The sequence below is a fragment of the Dichomitus squalens genome, assembly GCF_000275845.1.
Source record: "Dichomitus squalens LYAD-421 SS1 unplaced genomic scaffold DICSQscaffold_33, whole genome shotgun sequence".
In the NCBI taxonomy this organism is placed as follows: Eukaryota; Fungi; Basidiomycota; class Agaricomycetes; order Polyporales; family Polyporaceae; genus Dichomitus; species Dichomitus squalens.
In genome coordinates, this window is record NW_006766915.1 from 167601 (window position 1) to 192136 (window position 24536).

Here is a 24536-nt window from a genome sequence, read left to right on the forward strand (position 1 = left end):
ACATTCACAGCCGTGGGCACGCTATCGCGGAGTCATCTGTGCTGCTCTCGGTCTAACCTTGAATCACGTCGCCGATCACTAGAGGGGGCAAATCGAAGGCACCCGCATATACGCCCAATGCTGCGGATACCACAGGCGTCACAGCAGGCGCACACTCTAGACGGGCCTTGAGCGCGCTCTCTCGCTCGCCCGCGGCCCTGTCCAGTACGCCCACTACCTGTGTGTCAGCGATTAGCACCGCCTGCCGCGTGGGAGCCGGAGGCAGGACATCGTCCGTCAGCCGCTGCGAAATGAGCTGCACGGAGAGCTTCCTCCTGGAGTGTGCGCCGGTCGACGGCCGTATGAGCTTGTCATACGCTGCGGTTACTTCGGATAGGGTGAGAGCGCGGATCGCCTCTGCGTCAGCCTCGTCTGTAGAGCGGCGACGTCAACGCGCAGTTAGCCATGACTTTGAGTTTGGGGGTGTGAAGTATGGGGAAGAAGGGCAAAACTCACTTCGGAGGAAGTCGTAGTGGCCAGCGCAGATCGTTTCCCAGAAGCGGGACGTCTCCTCGCCAAGGTTCTTGACGCGCTCGAGCTTCTTGACCACAAGGCCGTCCTTGTGCATCGCGAACTCCTCCGCGGTCATCCCGGAGAGACGCTCGGCGAAAGCCTCCAGAAACGCCTCCACCCGTGCCTCACAGTGCCATGGGGAGCGAGTGCTCTGCATCCTGATTCCGACGCCGACTGTGCTGTTGGCGATGGACCAATTCGTCACAATTACGACATATCTGTGAGGTGTTGTGGTCACGAGTCAGTGGCCTGTGTCTGCTTCGGGACAAGCGCCAGGATCGTCACGATTCGCGCACGCGCTGTGAGCGCGTGCGAGCGGATGCGCGGCAGGAGCGCTTCTTGAGGCTGACATATGTACGTACCCAAGCTGTTCCTGGGTGCGGAGCTGCGTAAAGCAGGGCTCACGGATCACTTGATGGAGCAGAGCGGCGACACTCCGAATCTTGATGTCGGAGACCTCGCCAAACTGGCAAAAGTAGGAAAGGGCGCTATTTACCTCCTTCGGGTTCGCCAGTCGCTTGCGCGTGATGATATTCGAGCCTGACAAGATGGTCGGTTATCTCGTACATCCGCTGTGTGGTCCTGATTATGATCATGGTGGGAAGGCAACTGACCTGGAGGGAGGAGCAAGGAGCGTGGATGGGGGATTTCGCTCGGAAGAAGAGGTTGTGACTGAAGGCATCCCTCGACGATAGCCAAAAGCTCCAACGAACGCTGTCCAGGCATGAGCGACTGCGGGGACAACTGACAGCACGAATCACACGCACCTCTTTACTGAAATTACCGTTTACTAAGACTTCGATGAATGTCTTCGAAAACAGTGCATCACGATGACGTTCGATATCGCCCTCGGTGATCGCTGGCAATTGGATTCAGCAGCGGAAGCAGTGTCGTAATCGACTGCGCTTACAAGACAGCTCAGTAAGCTTCTCCGCAGGAGTCCATCTCCTGGGTAAGAGATACCACGTGGCGAACGAGTACGACAAATTCGACGGTTGTCCGACGTAGAAATTGTCATAATCACGCTTGACCTGGGTTCACGAGGTTATCACCAAGGCAAATAACGACGATCCGCAACGCCTGACTGATCACCTTTTCCTTCATGACTTGGAGTCTATCGGCCTGCACGGCCAACTGGCGAAGCTGGTCGAGCACCATACGCAGTAGAACGTCCAACTTGTCATGGTAGCCTGCTACGGTCACGTCGATGCCTTCGCTATGACTTGATACCGCGTACGATAGCCCTGCGATACCGGCATCGTAGGTAACCTCCGCAAGGGCGTCCTCGATAAGATCAACGAACAGCCTTCGAGATATAAGTAAGTTAGTGTGCGACGACACGCCAAGCGCGCAAACTGACCCGGTCAGAAGTGCGTGACGAGATGTCGTGTATGCGACGGGGCTACGATTAGTCAGTTGAAAACCTAGTATGTGGTGTGCATGGACGTCTTTGGGAGTACCTCTTGATAACGATGCGGACTTGGGCTTTGGGTACCCAGAACTGGTCATCCTTCTTGTGCCATAGCTGTGATATATCTGTGCGTTTCACAAGAGTTGGGAATTTCGCTGGCTAAGCGACAGTGCCAGCAACCTCAGCTTCAACTGGTTACATAACTTTGCTGGCACGTACCTCCGCAACTTCGACTTTGGTGACGGACAAATCCGTCGGAATGAAACGATTGGCAGAAGGGAGAGCTAACTCGGTATTGCTACTTGCCTCCCGGAGCTGGGTAGCGGCAAGCCGTTCAGGAAAGTATAACGAAGACTTGATTCGACTCACCTTCTCCAACAGTACCTCGTCGAACTTGCGGACAGCAAACTGTGTGCCGTACCACTTCTCAGCCTCCCATTGCACGTCTTTACCTACAATCTCCTCTCGATGCTCCTTTGCTTGCAGGAAGAGCTTCGCGCGTTCCGGGGTGAAGCTATCCAGGAGCTGCTTCACTGTCGCGTCGTCTTTGCCGCGGTATAGGTAAGGGCCGCTGATGAGCTGTTCCGTGCGGTATGGTTCAGACATATCGCGCGCAAGCCTAACGGCGTATTCGTGAGGCTGTCCCTTTTGCATGAAACGGAAGCGAATCCCGGCCATAGTCGCGACCTCGGCATAGTGATAGTCAGGGAAAGGGAACGAGCGCCGCATGAGAGCAATGTACTCGAAAATCGTTTCCAGCACGGCATCATAGTGGACTGAGACGAAACATTTAGCGTAAACAATCATATCGTATCAGTAGGACCATGGAGAGATGGGTACTACTCACGATACCCTTCAAGCGTGAGCGTGCCATCAACATTGAAGGTCTGCGGGCCACGAGTGTGACCCGACGTAAACGCGCTGAGATTGAGCAGCCACCCTTGCTTCTTCAGATAGGCACAGACACTACCGACACCCTCGTGGCCTAAGAAGTGTGCGAGGAACGCCGCAGGCTTAGAGGTCACGTGCTGGCGCAAGTCGGGCAGCCCGAACTGCAGACTGAACGCATGAACGTCCTTCACGGTTTGGACAATCACGATGGTCTGGATTGAATGGTACGGGGTCAGACAATAGACAGCGCCCGAGATACGAGGCGTCACTCGCCCCTCTGTGCTCTGGGCCCCAGAAGGGTTCCTTGACAGCAGGATCCGGCTCGTATTCACGGCTCGCAATCTTCGAGAAGAGGGGTGCGGCCAGCAAGGTCAAAGCGTCCAGAGGCTCTGCGACAACGTAAGCATGTCACCCATTAGTCTATGCCAGCAAGCATTGGAGAACGGTCCGCCATCGCTGCGTTCACGAAGCTTCTCGTGACAGCCTACTTGAAGGTCTCACCTTTTCCGACCACAGCGAGCGCCATGCGGGAAGCGCAGTACTGGCGTTCCCACCACCCAACGAGCCGGCGCCTCGTCTCGCGCAAGACGGAAGCTTCGTCCCCGTCCGTGTCCCCTGTGCGGCCCATATCAGTGAGGCTGACATAGTTCCCAGTACCAAAGTTGCGGTTCGGGTGCCCATCTACGCTTAGATGTTTGCTGAGCTGGAGGAGGCGCCGGGCGTCGTTCTGTAAGTTGCGCTTGAACTCGGAGTCCACCGCATTGATTTCACGGGCTGCGAGAGACTCTGTGAAGAGCGGCGCGTAGAAGAACGCTGCAAGCCGCGAGAGGCCCCCTTCGAGTTGTGTCGGATTGAGCGAAAAATAGTAGTGGGTTGACATGGGACCCGTCACTCCATTTTTGGCGCCACCATTGGCGGTGATGAACTGCGAGAATAAGGCTGGAGCTCTCGAGGCACATCGAACGACTTACGGAAGTAAAGTCGCCTTCATCTGGGTATGGTTCAGAGCCCTGGATTCGGGCGATATCAGTATGCTATCGAAGAAGCATGCTGAGACGCCTTCGCAATCCGGAGCAAGGTAAAGACGGTAAGGCCACGTAACAATAACACGCATTGCGCATTCCCATATGGGTTCGAATGGATGACTGTACTCGGGATTCTCTGCACAAGAACATACGTGACCTTCATAATCATATGCTCGCAATAGTGCGCCATGCCCTGAGCGTCGATCTGCATCACAGAAGGTGTTGAATTGACACCGCTGGAGGCCAGAATGGAAGCAAAAGCCGTACCGGGTCATACATATGTCCTATTGTTAGTGCCAAGCAGGCAGCAGCCTTGTCTGCTTCGGGATCGTGTATGAACACCGCGCGCAAGCCATTCTGTAGCTGTAGCACGCGGTAATGTCTGTCATCGAGCAACGGCTTCTCGAGGTCGCCTGTGAACAATCGGTAGGCAGGAACAGGGTCCGCAGCGGGAACGTCCTTCCAGGCTGACATGTGGGTGCGAGGAGCCTGGAAACGGGCGATTGTAATTCGAGGGTACCGGTAACAATTGCCGACTGAGAGGAGGGTGGTGGATCAGGAAGGGTCCGAGGGAAACGTTCGGTGGTAGTAACCTGGGACGACTCGATATTCAATGCTCGCGCGCCCCCGATGATTGCAGACCAAACCAGGACTGGCTAGGACTGTACGGAGACGTCAGAGCGACCCAGGACGTGGGCGAACAGACAACGACGGCCGGAGCGCTCGGAGGCAGATGTCCTCGAGGCAACCCGGTTGTTCCGCATTCCCTTAACAGGAACGTTTGTTCTTCCGCTCTAGCGGCCAGAAGCGCTTGTATTTAAGCTTTTCGCAGTCCGTCCCCGACTCCTCTTGACTCGCTCTCCCCGATTTGTGAGCCACCGACGGTCGCTGTGCTGTCATGTTCTGTAGGTCCAGGGTAGTGTATGGCGGGGCGCTGTTACGAGATCCCGACATGAGGGCGAAGGTCTACGGACCGGATCCGAAGGGACGAAGGCCAAGAGCCTCTATCGCGACGTTCTCTCACGTCAGGCTTCTGGGGGTGGGTTCGTCTTCTCTCATTCAACGGAACGCTATGGCAGTGTGGCCCGAGAACATGAGCGGCCTCTAGTGGCGAATCCGGCGTGGACCAAGGCCTGGGCACCAGGGATCGCCGGGGGAGCAGCGAGATGCACGCGTCCACCACGCACCAAATTTGTAACATTCAGGCGAATCGCGGGAGGACCCTCCATTTCGGAGGTCCGTTTCACTTTTCACCCTCTAGATGGGCCGGAGGGCCTGGACCGTCATAATCCGTGAGCCACTGAGAGTTGTTCCGCCAGGATCGTCCAGTGGCCACACGTCTCCGTGCTTCCTGCTTCGAACGGTTCAGATGGAAGGCGCCCCCACTGATGGCAGATGGCTGGGAGGCCGACATGGGTGCTCTCCAGGCACGCGTCCCTTGTCGATGTCGGATCGATGCGTCCGTCACCCTCTCTCGGGCGACGAATGGGAGATGGAGGGGGAACGTCAGCGGGGGTGCTGGTGGCTAGCGGTCGCGCATTGTTCTTCCCAGGCCACAGGCGCAATTGTTCCGAGCGGTGAGAAGTCAATGGAGACCGCCTATCCCAGCCACAAACATACTCGCCCCTCTATTTTGCCTTGCCTTGTCCAAAACGGGCCCCTTTGTTCTCCGATCCCGGTCTGGGCCCAGACCACCGCGCTCGCTCCGTTGTCATAGTGCACACACGGTGCCACAAGATGCGTGCAATGACCACTGACCCCGCCCGAATCTTCAGATACGAGGACGTGCGTGGTGGATGGTGTTCTGCGTATATATACCACTCCCTAACCCTCCGCCGCCGAACCAGCATCCCGGGCGATCAGTCCTCCCTCAGACTTCGCCTTGCAAACTATTGACACTTTGCCCCCAAGCTGCCTGGCGTCCGACTGCTGCGTACGTGTGTGGTCAACCGCGCTGTCTCACCTGCAACGCGTGAATTGAATCTGATCGGTACTCGCCAGGCAGACTGCGTTCGCTAACTTCAAACATCACCGCACTCCTTTGATCAGGGTGGCTCATTGCCCTCATCCTTTGTGTCGCCCAGGCCTTGATACCCGCCGAGCGGGAGTATAACTATCCCCTTGAGCATGATGGCAGCGACTACCAGCCATAGCGCGTCCTATATACATAGGTCGCACCCTCTCTTGAGCTCGAACGGAGACACATCATTCTCGCCAGCCATGTTGGAGAGGCTTCGCAGGCCCGACGGCTACTCGCGGAATCTCCCGCTCGCCCGTACACGCGGCAGCGAGTACAGCACCAGGTGCGCATGATTCCTCAGCGCGCATCGACCCTGGTCTGCTGAGCTAACGCACTTGACATCTGTCCTAGTCATAGCCATTCCCGCTCGTACTTTTACGAGAAGGCGGACGCACACGTCTCCCCAGAGACGTCATCCGAGAGCCCTTCGCCACGGGAGACACGCGTGACCCTCCCCCCCCTACGGCAGCCTACTAGGTCCCCCATGCAGAGCATAAGCTTTGCCACCACGACCTCCGCGACCTCCACCTGGGCCATGTCCCCTTCGGCGTACTCGCCCTCATCAACCCGCTCCTCATCTCCGGTCTCTCGCAGCAGGATACAGCCCCGCGAGGAGTACCGCGCGAAGATCGAGTCTGAGCAGGGAGCTGCGATTTCTCCAAGGGATCCCGACCTTGACTCCTGGGTGATTGCGCAGCAAAAAGCCCTTGCGATGATCCCCCCGCGCCCTACCCCGCAGGTCATTCACCCGCGCGCGAGCATCTCGCCCGATCGTCATCGCTCGCGCGCAGCGTCCCCATTATGGCATCCATATCCATACCCTGCGGCTTTCACCGCAGAGCGGCACGCATACAGAGAGCGGCAGGACAGCTGGTCTCCCGAGCCTGACGGTTGGCAGTACCTGCCCCCTTTGAGGTGCGTGCTTTCCTTCGCACGCCGCCGCGTTTTGACCAAGTAGGGCGACGACACTCACTTGACCCTTCTGCGCTTCAGGAATCTCCAGCCCAGCCGAGCGGCATCTCCGGAGTTTGTCCAAGGTTCCTCGAGCGCCGTGTTCTCGGCGCCTTCGCGTTCTCCCAGCCCTAGCCCCAGTGTGAGCTCGTACAGCACCAATGAGGCGTCTGGCCGCACCGACACCGACCCGACCGACGAGGACGACCCCGTCAAGGTGGAGCCGGAGTGCATCAAGCTCCCGCCTCTCCGCACCATGTTTCCCGACGCAGCACCCGGATGGTGCACGCATCACAGCTGGAATGGCTCGGAGCGCTCGTCGACCAGTTCCGTCCACCGAGACGCATTAAATCCGCTCAGCCGCTCGGCCGTCACCTTGTCTTCTAGTGCGGAGTATAGCGCGCGCTGGAGGCCCAGATCGCCCTTCCGAGACGATGGCGATGGCGACCTTCCGGCCCAGGTCTCCGACCTTCGCTCCAGCATCTCGCACGAAACCAGCAACTCCCCCGTGACGGTGAGCACGCGCACCCAGTGGCGGACACAGCAGGGTCCAGCTTCTACTCGCGGTCGCCCCGCGCCCGTCGAGCGCATCCCCTCCGTCGGTACGGCGCACACGGCAGAGCTTCCGGTGATGTCGCCCACTCCCAAGAAGTACCGTTTCGTCACGAGCAAGCCGGTCGGAACCAACGCGGAGCTGCGTGAGGAGGAGCTCGACGAACGCCGTCGTCCCGTGACCGTCAGCCCTAGCGGCACCAAGCGCAGACACCCTGGCACGTCCTCCCCTTCCGAGTCGAGCGTGGACGCCCCCTCCCCCCCGGAGACGCCCGAGGAGGAGGAGGACGGCCCGCGCAAGCGCAGGCAGGGGCAGGGCCAGCTCCCGTACGAGGGCTCGTTCCCCGCCGAGCCGGGCTCGAACGCTCGTCTCGTGCGCAGCCCGCGCGGGGCGATCGTGCCCGCGTACCACTACGACACGGAGCGGGCGCTCAAGTGCGCGTTCCCGCAGTGCGGCGCAGTGCTGACGGGCAAGAAGAGCGAGACGGCGAGCCACATGCGCTCGCACTTCCTGCAGGCCGTCGAGGAGACGCTCGAGTGTCCGTGGCCGGTCGAGGGCGAGGACGGGCAGAAGGCGTGCTGCGGGATGGCGTTCAAGGACAGCGCCAATTTTGGCAGGCACGTGAGTTCGAAGCACATCAAGGCGGAGGAGTACCAGTGCAATAGGTGCGGGCGGCCGTTCGCCAGGCGGGACGCGGCGTTGCGGCATATGAAGACGCTGTGTCGGGTGGATGGATCGGGACCGAAGAGGAAGAATGAGAAGAGGCCGAAGACGAAAACGGAGGAATTTGAAGAAGGTGAGTACAGGGAGGCGACTACATCGCAATGGTTGGCGTGCTGATTGCTGGCCTAGTATACGTGTTCGATGGTTAGAGAGTTAGAGACGCTGCTTCATCTCTTAAGGACAGAAGGGACTCTGTAGGGACTCGTTACGAAACAGACAATGGACTGGGACTGCACAGATTACGTACTTAAAAGGTGACGTACACGGACTCGAAGTACTTAGGTCGCTATGGTTATGGAATTGAACAGCTACCTCCTACATGTTGCTATCTGTATACTACACCATAGCGTGTCTGTATAGCTAGGAAGTTGGACAAGTGTCACAACTACTTTGAATAAAACTGGCTGCGATCGTGTACGAGACGACTCGGAGCATGATAGCTCCGACTGTGTGATGGGGCAATGCTCTACGTAATCAGAAGATGGTAACAGTCATATTCGTCTCCCAATTGTGGTGCAGTCGATCACGACAAGCTGTGAGTCTCTAGGCGGACATTGCATCCATGTACTCATTTGGCAAGTGTGAGAAGATGTAGGTACGGGACGCTGAACAACTACGAGGGCAGGAGAGTGGCACAGCACCTCTTCGAGTGTTTCAGCTCCTCTTTGATGCCCTCCGTGTGCCGCCGTGGACAGTTTGCTGTATGCATTCGACAGATACTGCTCCCATCTGTGGTTTTGAAATACAGTCACGGCATGCTTGGTCTCGTCGCCATACGACATGGCAGCACGGGTGCTTGGTGTCTTCGCAAAACATGCTGCGCACGACTGGGGTCCAGTGCATATAAGAAAGTGAGAGGGCACGAGAGCTGAAAATTCACCTTTGTCCTCTCCAGCTTTCGTTTCTTCTTCCGAGCTTGCAGGCGGCTCGCTGGCTTTATATACAACCTTCACTTATTCGCTTAACGTTCGTCATGCTCCGCAGACTTGCTCCCGCACTGGTGCTCCTCTCGGTTCTGAAAAGTCCTCGTTAGTCGCTGTTATGATGTCTCGGTGAGCCTTGTATTGACATTTGTTCGCACCTAGACGTCCTTGCTGCGCCGGCTGTAGTTTCGCTGCTCGTCCCGTTCGCCTTGCCCGACGAAGCGATCTCCGCCAGCTTCCTCGGTGACGACGGACAAGGACACTCATCCTATGCGCTCGGCGTTGGGGCTGCCAGTGGAGCGTTCACCAACACGGCGACTATCAATGGTACGTCCGGAAACCACGTAAGACCGCCTCTTTCGGTACATGCGATTGACCGTCGTCTTCGCAGGTGTCCTCATTGCGGGTCCGACGGACGTACAGCTAGTCGGCGTAGACCTCACCACCGTCATTGACGGGGCGACCGCCGTCGTCACCGGCTCTGCGGACTGCGCGTTCCCCACCGGGGCGGTGGCCGGCAGCTCCGTCCAAGCCAGCTGCAACCTGGCCGGGCAGGGCGTCGTCAACGCACCGGGGGGCGTCCAGTCCGAGAACAACGTCCAAGACTCGTTCCCGCAGACGATCATGCCTATCATCGGGCTGCAGCTCCCCGACAGCGGCCCGGGCGCCCTTCCTGGGGGCGGGCCCAGTGCGAGTGCCACCGCCTCGCCCTCGCAGAACACGGGTGGGGCGGCCCCTAGTGCAACGGGGGGCGCGGCTAGCCCGAGCGGCTCTCCTGCGAAGAGTACTTCGGGTGGGGGATCTGCGGCGCCGAGCGGGAGCGGCTCCAGCGGCGCGTCGAGTCCCTCTCCGACCCACAATGGCGCGATGGAGGGTGGGCTCGTGAAGGGTTCTGGATGGGGTGTCGTCGTTGCGGCGGGTCTTGTGCTCGTGAGCCTGCTGTGAACGAAATCGATATGATATTAAAGCCTGTGTACGACTGCCTGCTTGACCAGCACTAGGAGAGCGAATCATGATGTATACATTATAGCGATTCAATAGTGGTGAGCCATACCTCACGGAGGAACATGGTTGTGTCCTTCGTACCCGCAGACGTTGAATGCGCGAGTGCAGTGCGCTCTCTGGTTAGAGCTGTTAGCATGGATTCACGTAGTAAGCAATCGTCTCATGACACTAGAAAATAATACTACCAAACCGTATTGGAACATTCGGCGGAGATCGGTTTCATCAGGTGACGGGCATTGAGTCAGATCGAGTAGTGGTCGCCGGGCTTCTGGTGATCGGTGATGCCCATCCCCAAAAATCCTTCAAGGAAGACGCAGATGCTCTCGATGTCGGGAACAGCTGTGGAGGTGCATAAGTACAAAAAAGAAGCCTGTCTGCCACTGGTGCAGTACGGACGCCCTGTCATATGTATGCTCTTTTAGCTTCAGTGGCAGTGGCTCCATCGTGCAGCCATTCAAGCACGTTGGTGAGGGAGCCCTAGAGATAGTGACCAGATCAATACTTGTCACATTGCCTTTAATATGCAAGCTGCTCACCTTTTCGTGTACTACACGGCCGTCCATGCACGCCGCGGGCCGGCGCAGTTTGATTTGCACCCAGTGATTTCTGGCACATAAGTTATGCGACAATTTCTTGCACGTACATAGTTTGACAAAATAATCGATAGCAATTGACTCATGAACTAGGTGTTCAGCGCGGGATACGTATGAGGGCGTACATGCGTGGACACTAATAGCCATTCGGCATAAGATATAGCGCTAGCGCGCCTATTAATGGGCGTGCATGGCAATTCCCGGCAAGCCTTTCCGGCGCTTGCCTGCGACCACGCACCAAGTACTATCCCTCAAGGGGTTTTGCAAAATCTGGGCGTTTTGCAGAACCCTGAGCCCTTCCTCCCTTCCTCATGCATCGCTCTGATATGTCAGACTCATGATGCTACACCCATTCTGATATCATCTGTCAACTTTTCGGAGCCAAATGGGCTGGAGGACGCCTTTGCGAGCAGGAGACATTTAGTTACACCTTTAAGCGAGTTGACGCCCAGCTTGATATACAGATCTTTCTTTGTCTCTTACTGAGAAAGTTCAAAAATCTTCCCGAACGAATGTATGGGCGCATTTTCAATACAGAAATTATCCCCGATAGCTCTGAGGATGGGTAGACATCCTAGGGAAGCCATTTCTTTCAGGTGCTTACAGGTTTTGCAAAACCTCTTTCATGCAGGTACTCGGAACATGGCATCCCCATAGCTCGCGTTCAGCTCCACAGAATTTTACGAAACTTGGAGGACATATGATCGATGTAAGTCTTAGCAATGCCTGAAATTTGTGGAATACATAGGTCAGTATTGCTGGAGAGGCAGGTGCCATCATTTCTGGTGTTGCAAAACCCCTGGAGGGATAGTACACCATCATGGTCAGAAGAAAGCCGCCAAATCAGTGTCTGCCACCACAACTTCTGGCTCACAATGGTAGCGATAGGTTAGTGAGACGATTTGCTTCTATTCTTTTGCTGCTGGCATGCAACCACTTGCAACTAACAGCTGCTGTCTCGGACGATGACACTACAAAAATTAACATGTGTGGGGAATTGCATCGTGCCCTCCCCTCCGTACGTCATATTCGACATGTTGACATACATCGCTTTTCAGGCTCTGCTTTTCACACGCGAAAATTTGAACGAAGGAGACATCATCGCGAGAAAGATGCCCTTCGAATCCTCTCCAAGCATACTGCCCTGGACCCGGAATCACCACACATCTTACGACAACCTCTCTTGAAGGCCCTTTCACAGTCTCTATTTGTAGCCCTTGTGCTGAAACATTTGCACGGTATGTAAAGCTGGGTTTTCCCGCCAATCTTGCGGGAGACCATGACCTAATGTGCTGGGTCCTCCAGCTGAGGAATTCCGATGTGCATATATGCGTGCCTACAACACGTTTCCCCTGGGCAGCCATAGGTGATCATGTTCCCTAACTCAATCCCCGCGTACTAATATGCTCGCCAAACTGCGCTTCTTGATAGGCAGTGTGTACAAGCAAGCAGAGCTCTGAGCGAGGCAATTGCGCTCTGCTGGGCGCTCTGCAGGTAAGTTGCCGGCCCATTGTCGTCGCAATCACAACAAGGTACATCGCCTGTGTGATTTTTCCCCACCCCGTAATGCTAGGTCCTGGGCATGCTTGGGTTCTCATTTTGCTCCCGCGACGTGTGGAGGGTTCTATTCGCAACCGAGATCGGCTCACACAGAGTTGAGGCTTGTGTGGACTGCGGCGGCGCTATATGGCTTATCATTTGCATAGTATGTATCCGTCGATATACGTATGTAAGTATGTGGCTCAACACAGTATGGTTTTCAAAAACACAGCCTGATTTATGATATGTGACAATATAGGAAACAACGGGAACCCAGCAAGTACTGTATATGGTGCTTTACTGCTTGACGTCGTTGGGCACACATGAAAACCTTCGGGAAATACAGCAGAAGATACGGCATTGGCAGAGCACCGGTCACACAATATGCTTCCTGGTCAAATCGCCATCCCGTTGCCATTTCTAACCAACTTCGCCCGCAGATGATTCCCTCTACGCACGGCCTTTGATTGTGCTAACTCCGGGGCCAGCGATCCCCCGCCCTTACCGCTGCGGATGTCACGGAGGTGAGCACCTGATGGGAATCTCGAGGTGTGCCACCAGAAGTTCAACTGAAAACGAAGGTGTCGTGGCTTCTACAGGAGGTCGCGGCTAACTAAGGGATTTTAGCCACTGGCAGCCGAATATCTAGGGCCGAACGCCGCCGGCCCAGGTTTTGGGCTCAAGCATCAATCTAGTCTAATCCCGAGCCCAAGGCGATGCAGGTTCGACTAAAGAATTCCCGTTCGGCTCGTTCCGAGTCTCTTCACTCGAAGGGATCCACCAATATGCTATCAATCACTGAAGTGGCTCACCTCTTCCACGCAGCATACGCCGCCATGCGCACCGCATATAAGGGGATGTGGCCAGTGCTTGCTGGTCATCGCCTCTATTCATCCCCCTTATCCTTCGTCGCTCATTTCTCATCCTGACATGTTACGTCTCGCCTTCCTCTCGTTGTTGACTGTCATTGCCACTGTGATCGCTGCTCCCTCATCAGGAAAAACCCCCTCAGCTAATCGAGCTAAGCGAGCTAATTTAGCGCTAAAAAGAGCTATTAGTCCATTAGTCCCATTATTTTAGTCCCCTACTAATTTAGAGCCATTACTTGCGTTACTGACCGAAGTGCTCCGCAGCGGCAGTCGTTCGGGATCTTCAAGCATCCATTCATGCAGTCATAGGTGTTATATAGACGATGATCTGATTCACTTGGAGACAGTACATATTACAAGACTATGTATATACGTTTACGACCTCCTAGATGTACTAAGTCCCCACGCCATATCCTAAATGCAACCTCGTCCCGACTATGTAGAGTACCACCACACGGCAGGGACCCTTTGCCCCAAAGCTAAGAATGTAGAGGCTCACCTAATAACAGGACAAAACGCTGACTGCAGTTGCACGATGATATATGAAAAGACCTACCTTCAGTGTTACGCTACACACCCCGCCGCTGCCTAGGCAGCCTCACGCCATCACGCCACTCACCTGATTGTTGGCTGCTATTACTCACTCACCATCTTAAGATACATCTCGTTGGGAGGGTATGGCGGTACTGCACGCTCAACCTGGACGCACCGATAAACGTTAAACGTTGAAGCTACGCATACTAAGCCTGCCGCCAGCAATTTCAAGGATAGTTTATGTTCATAAGCATAGGAAGGGGGAGAGTCCCACGATTATCGAGCAGGTATACATGAAGCAAGCCTTCACGATAAAGCAAGACTAGGGACGACGAAACGACGTCGCGGAGCAGGGGGAGACGTGGCAACAGGGACCATCAAGCGCGCACTCGGACGCGGCTCCAGAGGGAGCGCCCATGTTTAGGGCAAGCACGCAGAGACTTGGCGATGTGCGGGAACGGTCGTTCTCTCCTTGAACCTCTCTGGAACATGCATTGGTCGAGTTTTGAGCAGGTAGAACTGTATTTCTATTGATAATGAGATGCAAGGTACCAGTTTAGCACTCAAAACTCCGGATACAAGGTAGATTCCTAGAAAGGGTCTGATTAGTCGGCATTAGTACTAATTTATTGCTAATTAGCGCAGGGGGTTTTTCCTGATGCTCCCTTGTGCTCGAGGTATCGGGCCCCTCAAACGTCTATGCCATCGACAACTTCAACATCACCACCACGGTGAAGAACACTGGCGACGAGGTCGTCCGCCTCCTCAACCATCCTCGCGGTCCATTGTCCGACTTGCCGACGGATTCGTTCACCATCACGAACCGGCATGGTCTCAGCCCGGACTTCGTCGGCATCAGCGTGAGTCATGTTTAGTTGGACACCTGTGTGGACTCAGGGCTGATACAGAGTCGAACGTGTTCAGGCCAAGTATTCCCCATCGGCGGCTCTTGCGTCCAACGATCATCATGCGTTCACTGTGCTTGCGCCTGGACAGTCGGTTGAGGTCCACCATGACAGTACGTTGTCTCCTATTAGTAATGCGAGCACATCTCAGGCGTTATGATTGCTATCTAGTCTGGGCTGCATACGACTTCTCGGCGTCTGGTCCTGGTCAGTATATAGTATCGATGAAGGACTTCAATTCGCTCTACTACGTCGCCGATGCCAAGCCCAGGGCGGTCATCGGTGCTAGTGGCCCCCCCTTCCATATCATCAACGTTGGCGGCGATGCCAGACCTTACAAAGATCGTGCTGATGCACACGATGGCGGCTACTGCAAGGATTGGCAAGATCGCGCGATTGTCACCGCCATCTCTCTGGCGGAGAAATACGTTGACCACGCTGTCGAGTGAGCTCCATTCGCCAAGGACCTTACTTAGGCTACCGCACTAACCACCATTCATAGGGTTCTAGAGAAGAGTGGCCCGAACAGCGCCTCATACAAGCGTTGGTTCGGCCCTATGCTCCACAGTGACAGGCACGCTTCGGTCGTCAGCCACTTTGCGACACTCGCTCGCAGCGACTTCTCGAAGTACACGTACAGGTGCAACGCTCGCTTCTGTGGCAATCGCCCTGGTGTTTTGGGATACATTACTCCCAACGAGTAAGTCCGCGGCGAAATACCGGGTTTGACTCACGAGCTGACGGGTACTTGCTTCAGATTCGGCACGATCACTCTTTGCGACTCGGTATTTAATGCCGAAGTTGGCGGATACAACTCGCGTGCGTCTACCATTGTCCACCAGGTAATCCTACCATATTCCTATCCGCACAAGATGAGCCTGACACTCTGCAAAGGCTCTTCAAATCGCAAAGCACGGCGACACGGACGGGCACACAAGCGGCGAGGTCTTCGCCCAGCATCTCGCACGCGCATACCCGTACCGCGCGACGACGAACACGGAGAACTACGAATATTTCGCCGTGTCCGCTTTCGGCGACGGAGACGGCGTCGGGCAGAGCGACGCCTCCGTGATGCTCACCCAAGTCCACTTCGGTAAAAACATCTTGGACTTGTGACTCGTACGGTAGCAGGGCACATTCTTACGTACGATCTTCGTCCGTTGCGTTTAATAGAGAACTTGCGTGCGATTGACGGGCGGTTGCTCATGCCGACAGTAGATGAGGCGGCCGGGCTGGCCGGGTTGGCGGCTGTGGACGTTTGTGCTATCCTTTCCAGATCCCAAATTTCTTCGTTCGTTCTGGCTTGGGAGACGCGATTACCCCTGTGGCACTCGGACCTGTTGAGTCGCGAGGCTCTCCAAAAGGGCTTCTTTGTGAAATCGCAGCTCTTTCGCGTCTCGCTTGTTATAATATGGCATTGTTGAACAATACCACAGTAGTATGTGCATCATTTCTGCTGGTATGCAATAACACTTGTCAGGTCGCTACCGAATTTGCTTTTGGGTGGACGTACGGCTACTTGGATAGCTAGTTGGTTCACGGCGACGAACGAGCAGGCCGCTGACATTCTCCGCCCTTGGGAATCGTGCATCGGTCTCATGGGCCGTGCTCATCCCACCCTATCTGCAATCTGGCTGGGGAGGATCGTGGTCAAGGTGAGAGACTTGGTATAGTGTATTATGTCCAACATAACTACTGGATCGTCCTTGACGTTACTTGAGGGACCAATGTTCTACAAAATCAACCCTCTCTGTTTCCTCACGTCGATAATGAAAATTGGCACAACTCAAAAGAGCTGATTCGTGGTGAACGTTGGGATACCCCGCACACCGATGCTGTCACCGGCGTGACTGTGCCACGAGCTGATTCAAGTTGAGTCAAGTTTCCGAGAGTGGCTCCTGCGGTTTTCTCTCTCAACAAGTCAGCTACTTATCTGAGTCCGGTTGGCTTCATCATTCCCGCAAAGACTAGTAACTCCTGCGTGACCCTGGTAGTAATGCGCATTGAGCCTTCGACTCGGAGTTGCCCATGGCCCACAATGGGACAGCGCTATAGGATGCTGTGCCGGACGCGTGACGTCACGCGTCGCCTGTCGCCCCGACTGGCGCAAGCGCTCAATATAATCCAGTACGGTCGATGGATTGATTTTTCAATTGTTTTGTGGTGGCAGTATATCATGATTTATGCCAGCGAGAAAGTCACGGTATTGGCCTTGCATCTGTTTGATAATATGAATAACCTCCGACTGTTCTGTGTCACTAGTGGCTTGCCACGATCATCGATGAGTGTCAGGCCGTTGATTCTTCCTTTCGGATGGGCATACTAGGTTTAGTTCGGACCTGGCAAGAAGAAATCCTGTACAGTTTGACGGTCGGAAGCTCCGTTATTGTCTTCCAAGACAGCTGATGAATCTCTCGCTGCCATTGATGGTGATCATCTTGACTTCGCAGAAAAATTCGAACGGGGGAGTCTTACCAGGTTATCGATCTAGACGATAGCGACGACGAGCAATCGGTATAGAAACCGACCCATAACGGAATCACGTGAATCAGCTGCAACAATGTATGTTTCTCCAAGCCACGCTATAGCTACAATATGATGATGGTACAGATGAGAGCTAATAATACAGCCAGCAAAAATACAACAGGGCAATGCGACGATACATTGATGATACACGAGTGAGAAATCGACGGCAGCACGTCATCTAGCCACGCCTTCTGCGTCGCCCTCCTGACTCACGGCCTGAGCCACAGGACGCAGCTCCCGCTACGTAGGAAGGGGGGGAAGCAGGTCAAGGTGTCCACGGTGTGTGCGCTCGACATGTTGGGACACATCGCCGGCCCTGGTCCCCTGCCACGAGCACTCCAGGCCGTGCAGGGTGAGCAAGCACCCCCACCTCGCATGCCAGTGAGCTGCCTTCACGTGCCGAACGAACGTGTTTCCCTTGTCCGTCTTGCCGCAAGCGGGGCACACGATCGCTCCGTTCGTGTTGAAGATGTGGCCATCTTCGACGTGCTCCCTGAAGTGCTCCGTAACGTTGCACTTCGGCCGGGCAGCGCCCGCATCCCCGCCCTCGCCCTTGCCCGTCTGCACCAGTTGGAACTTCTTGGTGCACGTCGGCCACGGGCACGGTGCGTCGGGCATGACCGTGCAGAGACGGTCGAGGACGTCGACAGGGACACGCGGCCGCTTGGACTTCTTCGGTGCGTCGACGTTCACTGAGGAGCCACCCGGCAACCTCTTGCGCTTCGCGGAAGGTGCACGGGCGGTGTAATCGTCGTCGTCGTCATCGTCGCCGTCGACATCGTCGTCTTCTTCGGGTTCCCGACGCCTCTTGCCACAACCAGCGGAGGCAGAGGGACAGACGACGTACTCCTCGCTTCCGTTGCTGTCGCCCGCGTGGTAGGCCGTGCCGACCTGGTTTTCCTTTCCGGCGGGGCGGGCCCGTGTCTGAGGCTGCTTGCCTCGAGCCTTCGCCGACAACGCAGCCGTTGGTACGACTGCCGGCTCCCCCCGCCCACTTGCTGCTTGGCCTCTCCCCGGCCTTGGGATGGGGCCTTGGCTGGGTGGCGGAGCCGTCGACGACGACGCGACCCCTTGCGCCTGTATCCGGGTCGACCGCCGGACCACGACACCTTGGAGGGCCGAGATGAGCGACCACATTGAGGTACGAGAATATCAATGCTTACCGTTAAGGGGAGCGCTCGTGAGCGCAGAGTTGCCTGGACGAGGTCCAGGGACGGTGAAGTAGGCCTCGGAGGCGATGGCGGTTGCCTCTTCGACGTCTGTCGCAATTGGGGATATTAGCGCATTGTCTACCTTGAAAGGAGCAGAGCTTACCATCTGTTTCGTCCTCGTCCTCGTTCTCATCCTCGTCCTCATCCTCGTCCTCCTCGTCTGTCTCGTCTGTCTGGTCCTGACCATCTTCCTCTTCGGAGCTCTCCTCAGAGCCTACTGCCCCGTCTACCCCTCCCTCGCCATCCGCATCATCGTTTCCCTCCGCCCCATCCCCATCCCCTCCTTCCCCCTCGTCCTCCTCAGCCACGGCCTCTCCTTGCAGCCACGCCAGCTCGTCCTCCTCTTCCTCATCTGCGCCGAACCACGGAATGAGCTCCGCACCGCCCTGCACACCCCAATCATAAGTAAGTGCCGGACGACGCGACGAGTGAGATGCTGCACACTTACCCACAAGCCTGCCATCGTTCTCTGCCCGACGCCCTGAGGGCACGGCACATCCTCAGGAATCCAGGGCAACCCGGACATGGCGAGATTGGTGGAGACGTTGTTGCGCATGGTGGTGGGTGGTGGGTGGTGGGTGGTGGGTGGAGAGGGTGGTTGGGCGTCTGGGCCTCAGGTCGCCGCGTCGCTTGTGTTTAAATCCTCTGTCCCCCGCGTGGTAACGTGACAAACGCGAACGAACGACGCGTCGACACTCAACAATCTAGCACACACAACACTGCCGTTCTTTCAGACACAATCCACCGCAGTTAAACATGCGCGCTCACCTGCTCCAGTACCGGAGGCCCACCCCGTCTCCTCCCCCACACCACCTCTGGCTCCCTCATTCCTCCGCCCTTCTCTACTTGTCCTCTCGAGCACATCATCGACCGCATCACCCACCATCATCCCAGCCGCGTCCCTCACGTCCTCCTGCCTATCATTTCCCCCGTTCTTTACCTTCCCGCAAACGACACCAGACCACCCGCGACCATGCGCATCCCATCCCGAGCATTCAAACACGACACATACCTTCGCAGCGCGTCAACAACGTCTACAAGCCATTCACCATCAGGATTGCTCTCTCGACCACGGACCTCGACTTCGATCACCATCTACAGGCGTCACTCGCTCGACGCCTATAAATGCACGCGTTCTCGAAGACGGCGACTGTGCGAGCATCATGTAGGGAGAGGATAGGGAAGGTATGAATCCAACGGCAGACCCAGGTGCGTCGTAAATACCTCGAGATCCGGTCGCCATTGCATTCCCAAAGCCCCTCCGCACCCCACCAATAGACAACTCAGGCCTGTGCACTAGTGGCCACGACCTCGTCAATGTGCCATCGCTTTGTCGCTTTGTCGCTTTGCCGCCGGATGCGAGCGAAGCTCACCTTCCACCCTGTTGTGGCTTTTGTGTCCAATACCATCACCAATACCACCGCTACATGCGTTCTCGCCCCAAAGCAGCTGCGCGCGAAGAACGCGCACTAACAGCAGGTGTCCAGCGTCCTCGCTACGCCTCAGACAGTCGCTGACATTACTCGCGACGCAGACCTTCTTGCCCAACGGGCGCGCGCACGGTATATTTGCGCTACGGCCCGCGAGCACAACGGCTAATTGGGAGTCGCCTACCTGTGCCTCAACTGCATGGCGAACCGCAACAGGCAGCGAATGTGCACTTGGGAGAATGGTTGGACCCCCGTCCACACACAACTCTATACATGCACTGGGGTTCACATCAAGGAGGCAAGTCTTTGCTTGCCGTGCTGTACTGAGCGCACACGCTGACGGTCTGACAGCCCCGGCACTCCAACTATCGCTGTTCTAGACACCATGTCGATGCATCCGTCATGGCAAAGGACGAGGCCGTCTGAGTAACCCTCACAATATTGCTGCTTTATCATTCCTGTGGTGAGTGCCGCCTCTCAACGTGTTCCCGTTGCGCGAAGGCACTCATCCTCTGCTGCGATGTAGCGCCGGATGAGCATATAGACGCCCATTTCGTACCCTTCCTTTGTCTGGGGCTCCGGAACAACGTTCCTTGCCATAGCCATATCCTCCGCCTCTCCATGCGTGCGCACACAAAAAACATGGTACGCACCTTGTCTCAGTTTCGTTGACCACAGGCGAATCTGGTCAAATCCCCTTCGGAGCTGGTGGTTAGGGAGATACCGGAGGATGAATCGCATCACCTTCAGCGACCGACCAACTTTGTGTCGCATGCATTCTGGAATGGTTTCACCTCTACCATCCAATCTGTGACGGCTATGGGGTCTCTGTTGCAAAAGAGCGGATTTCTGGACTTCGTCTGGCAGGCAGGTTTGCGCGTCAGCCTCCATATCGTTGACTCATCAGCGACACACTATTGTACCTGCTTGTCCGGTGGTTTGTGTGTGCATGGCAAATATAAGGCCTCTTTACAACGTACTCGGTGCTGCCAGGGATATCTCGCAGCGCAAGATGAGAGTCACAGACCAACTTTTGCGAGATCAGTCTTGTTGCTCCGGCGTCTGATGTCGCCTTGTTCTCACTACGGTATCACGACGTCTCTGAGCTCCTTCTTCTCATCACATGTCGCTCTGCGCCGGTTGCGCCTTCCAGCGGGACTTGTCGACGGCCGAGGCTGCGAGGGGCGACCCTACCACGACTATATCCGAACGGAGCGCAGATCGAACACGCCATATACACGTTGAATCGACGCAACATCTGTACCGTGGCCGCGGCGGGTCGTCGTCGACGTTGCAACTCGTCCATCATATGTATGCGATAGTAACCGGGACTCGTTGGAGCAGGGATCTTGTGCTTATGGCCCGAGAAGGAAGCCGCGTGGCGGACATGGGTCTGCTAGCTACGGACGACTATGTATGTCCTTTCAATGAGTGCAAGAATGCAACCATCCCCGGGATCTCCCTCTTACGCAACATAAGGCTATATGCTCTATTGTGTCAGGACAGTGTCCATGCGAGTCTGCCCTCGTCGTTGAGATGATACGGCTGTTCACCTCGATCGTAACCACGTGGCCCTGTCCACCAGGAACAGGGCCAGATGCACGTCTGAGTTAGCAGCATACGTATATATGCGTATAGCTGTGGCTTGACTGTGAAAGCTGTGGTCGAGCTCGAGGCGGGGGCTGTCGAGTAGGAGCAACAACATCGCTGATTCGTTCCATCACAAGATACAACCCTGGCAGCAGGTTGCAGCCCCACAACAGTGTTCGTGCGACGCTGCCTAGCCACGCACGCACGCAGCCCCTTGCCTGCACCAAGTCCAGCGTACTGGCGGTCTCATGGATGCCCGAACGTTATCCATCGTCACCGAGGAAGCTGGAGGAGATTGCTTCGTCGGGGCATGTGACCGGGACGAGCAGCGAGACTACAGCGGTCGCAGAGACAATGCCGGGTACGAATGCATGTCAACAGACATCTCATCAAGACAAACCCGGCGCGGCCGCATTCCCTCTGCTCTTCTCAACTCTGTGTCTACGGTTTGGATACTCTTGCCCCTTATTGAAATGACACGCCAAATACTAGGATTTGCGGCCGAGGAAGCCCCGCCGAGCCTTCTCCATTAGCACTCCCTCGAGTGCAAACTACCGCGCTGACAATACTCAAAGTTTGCTAGGTACTAGTCATGAATAGCACATCTCGAAGCTGAGTCAAGCACCTGGACTTCCAAGTTGTACGGCGACGAGCCGGAGTATCCCAGAATCACAGATGGACCAGACAGCCTTCCGAACGCGTCCAGCGAGGTCCCGGAGGCACTGGCACACGGAGGACATCTAATCCAGTTGCTAGGTTCGGACGAATGCTCTGATATCCTCTCCTCTATGCACGATCTTCGTCTCTATGTCCTCTCGCGCAGGAAGTCATTGGCGTGATGTCGACCCGGAGACTCGACGCTTCTTGCTGTTGACCGTGACCATTGGAAGACGCGGATTTGATTGGAACCACGATTCAACTGTGTAGAGTACCGCCTCCTCAAATGAAGTCGCCAAATCGACGAGATGAGCGCTTGATCTACGGGCTACGCAGTAGGCTACGTTGGCTCACATCTACATAGGGCGAAGCTCGCTAAACAGTGTCGGGGCCGGCGCTACGCGAAGCCCTGTTCGATGCGTGACGTCACGCATCACCAATCGCTCCCTGCCGGCACGATTTCTGAACGTTCGGTAGGGAAGGTCCTCATATGAAACTACCACCTTCGCAAGCCCGCAGTTCGCACAATGTTGTCGTTCTGTCCAATTCCTTTACGAAGAGTGCCCAGCGGGACGATTGCGGTAACACAAGCGCTCGCTGATGATCCGCCGCCGGCACTCCAGCGCGATTTACAGCACTCAATCACTCAATTACTATCGGCTAGCTCACTCTTAAGTTCCACAGATCCTGCCGATGTCAATAACCGAGAGAACACTATACATAATCGGAACTGCTTGAGCGCGCAGTCCGTATTTAACACGACTATGGCCGGTGTCGTGTCGCCGCCGCCCCTGTCCCACCCCGCCTTTCTCGTCCTTCGTCTCTGGTCCTTCGTGTCGACATGTTCCCTCTCGCTTTCCTGTCGCTTTTGACTGTTGTTGCTACTGTAATCGCTACTCCCTCCCTGTTGCTCGAGGTTTCGGGCCCCTCCACCGTCTATGGCATCGACAACTTCAACATCACCACCACGGTGACGAATGCTGGCAATGAGGCTGTCCGCCTCCTCAACCATCCTCGCGGTCCATTGTCCGACTTGCCGACGGATATGTTCACCATCACGAACCGGCATGGTTTCAGCCCGGACTTCGTCGGCATCAGCGTGAGTCATGTCTACTTGAACGCCTGTGTGGACTCAGGGCTGATACAGAGTCGAACGTGTTCAGGCCAAGTATTCCCCATCGGCGGCTCTTGCGTCCAACGATCGATATGCGTTCACTGTGCTTGCGCCTGGACAGTCGGTTGAGGTCCACCATGACAGTACGTTATCTTCTAGCGGTAATGCAAGCATATCTCAGGCCTCGTGAATGATGTCTAGTCTCTGCTACATACGACTTCTCGACGTCCGGCCCTGGTCAGTATGTAGTGATGATGAAGAACTTCAATACGTTCTACTACGTTGCAGATGGCAAGATCTCGGCGCTCGTCGGTGGAAGCGGCCACGCCTTCCATACCATCAATGTCGTCGGCAATGCTAGGTCGCACAAGCAGCGAATCGACGCGCATACTGGCGGACACTGTGAGATCTGGCAGAAGCGCGCGATCGACGCCGCGGTTCCCCTGGCCGAGAAATATGTCCGCCATGCCCTCGAGTGCGGTCCCTTCCTCATTACCTTGTACATACTGGGGCGATGCTGACTACCTTTCCAGGGACTTGGTGAAGGGTGGCCCAAACAGCGCGGAATACAAGCGCTGGTTCGGCCCTGCGCTGCATGGTGACAGGCACACTTCGGTCTTCAGCCATTTTGAGACGCTCGCTGGCAGCAACTTCTCTGAGTACGCGTACTTTTGCAATGCTCGTTTCTGCGCGAACCGCCCTGGTGTCCTCGGATATGTTGTGCCCAACCAGTGAGTCTCGAGTCTTGAGGTCTGGGGTGTCCCTTGAAGTATCGCGGAACTAATGCACCGTCTTTGCAGTTTTGGCGCGATCAGCCTCTGCGACTCGTTCTTCGATGCGGAAGTGGGCGGCCACAACTCGCGCGCGTCCACCATTCTCCACGAGGTACGTCTAACATACTATTGTCTCCCTAACGCGACCCGTTACCTGACCCCGTCCGACAGGCTCTCCACTTTTCGAAGAACGGCGCGACGGACGAGCACGCGCACGGCGAGACGCTCGGCCAGGAGCTAGCGCGCAGCTACCCGCACCTCGCGGCGACGAACGCGGACAACTACGAGTACTTCGCCGTCGCGGCCTTCGGCGACGGCCCCGGCCAGGGCGACGCCTCCGTTCTGCTCACCCAGGTCCACTTCGGTAAACACATCTTGGACTTGTGACTCGCGGGGGCGCAGGACGTGTTCTCATCATGCGCACCTTGTGCCGGCCGGGTTTTGACAGAGAACGTGCGGGCGGCGGCGACTGACGCGCCGCTGTTGATGCCGACGGAAGAGGAGGCGGTCGGGTTGGCGGGGTTGGCGGCTATGGACGGTTTCTTCATCCCTTTCCGGTGATTTGCCAAATCGGCTTTCTTGATGAGCGTCCGCTCGTTTGGGTCTCGTTTGCTATCCACCTGCTATTGGCGGATTTTACCTCAGTATATTGTATCTAGTCTCTGCCGCTGTGCAATAATCATTAGGTCGCGGTCATGTCATCTTCGACTCATGTCTCTCCAACATTGGCCCGAGACCGAG

General features: G+C 56.1%; 7 protein-coding genes across 7 annotated transcripts; 5 read left to right on the top strand and 2 right to left on the bottom strand.

The window, feature by feature from the left end:
* Positions 1 to 52: 52 nt before the first annotated feature.
* On the bottom strand, positions 53 to 4353 carry DICSQDRAFT_172476 (LuxS/MPP-like metallohydrolase; the record flags this gene model as incomplete). The annotated part of the gene is made up of 17 exons (XM_007368222.1): positions 53 to 411; positions 496 to 770; positions 915 to 1092; positions 1167 to 1266; positions 1320 to 1411; positions 1463 to 1583; positions 1645 to 1858; positions 1913 to 1954; positions 2013 to 2122; positions 2183 to 2278; positions 2333 to 2739; positions 2811 to 3015; positions 3083 to 3243; positions 3356 to 3779; positions 3826 to 3864; positions 4037 to 4084; positions 4147 to 4353. 17 exons carry the CDS (start codon positions 4351 to 4353, stop codon positions 53 to 55), a joined length of 3078 nt encoding a protein of 1025 aa, XP_007368284.1.
* Positions 4354 to 6099: 1746 nt separating this feature from the next.
* DICSQDRAFT_172477 (uncharacterized protein) lies at positions 6100 to 8275 on the top strand (the record flags this gene model as incomplete). The annotated part of the gene is made up of 4 exons (XM_007368223.1): positions 6100 to 6182; positions 6251 to 6814; positions 6893 to 8199; positions 8256 to 8275. 4 exons carry the CDS (start codon positions 6100 to 6102, stop codon positions 8273 to 8275), a joined length of 1974 nt encoding a protein of 657 aa, XP_007368285.1.
* A 780-nt stretch (positions 8276 to 9055) lies between these two features.
* On the top strand, positions 9056 to 10088 carry DICSQDRAFT_138879 (uncharacterized protein). Its single transcript, XM_007368224.1, has 3 exons — positions 9056 to 9154; positions 9212 to 9376; positions 9441 to 10088. Exons 1-3 carry the CDS (start codon positions 9100 to 9102, stop codon positions 9992 to 9994), a joined length of 774 nt encoding a protein of 257 aa, XP_007368286.1. The 5' UTR covers positions 9056 to 9099; the 3' UTR covers positions 9995 to 10088.
* A 3028-nt stretch (positions 10089 to 13116) lies between these two features.
* DICSQDRAFT_156505 (metalloprotease) lies at positions 13117 to 15768 on the top strand (the record flags this gene model as incomplete). Its single annotated transcript, XM_007368225.1, has 7 exons — positions 13117 to 13161; positions 14267 to 14449; positions 14514 to 14607; positions 14666 to 14939; positions 14997 to 15194; positions 15252 to 15336; positions 15389 to 15768. 7 exons carry the CDS (start codon positions 13117 to 13119, stop codon positions 15608 to 15610), a joined length of 1101 nt encoding a protein of 366 aa, XP_007368287.1. The 3' UTR covers positions 15611 to 15768.
* Positions 15769 to 17260: 1492 nt separating this feature from the next.
* DICSQDRAFT_172479 (uncharacterized protein) lies at positions 17261 to 18787 on the bottom strand (the record flags this gene model as incomplete). Its single annotated transcript, XM_007368226.1, has 4 exons — positions 17261 to 18129; positions 18184 to 18279; positions 18335 to 18617; positions 18680 to 18787. 4 exons carry the CDS (start codon positions 18785 to 18787, stop codon positions 17261 to 17263), a joined length of 1356 nt encoding a protein of 451 aa, XP_007368288.1.
* Positions 18788 to 20784: 1997 nt separating this feature from the next.
* DICSQDRAFT_128564 (uncharacterized protein) lies at positions 20785 to 22178 on the top strand (the record flags this gene model as incomplete). The annotated part of the gene is made up of 4 exons (XM_007368227.1): positions 20785 to 21075; positions 21300 to 21612; positions 21852 to 22007; positions 22075 to 22178. The coding sequence occupies 4 exons, from the start codon at positions 20785 to 20787 to the stop codon at positions 22176 to 22178; spliced, it is 864 nt and encodes a 287-aa protein (XP_007368289.1).
* Positions 22179 to 22708: 530 nt separating this feature from the next.
* DICSQDRAFT_109441 (metalloprotease) lies at positions 22709 to 24509 on the top strand. The gene is made up of 6 exons (XM_007368228.1): positions 22709 to 23007; positions 23072 to 23165; positions 23224 to 23497; positions 23556 to 23753; positions 23823 to 23907; positions 23967 to 24509. The coding sequence occupies exons 1-6, from the start codon at positions 22750 to 22752 to the stop codon at positions 24180 to 24182; spliced, it is 1125 nt and encodes a 374-aa protein (XP_007368290.1). The 5' UTR covers positions 22709 to 22749; the 3' UTR covers positions 24183 to 24509.
* The last annotated feature ends 27 nt before the right edge of the window (positions 24510 to 24536 follow it).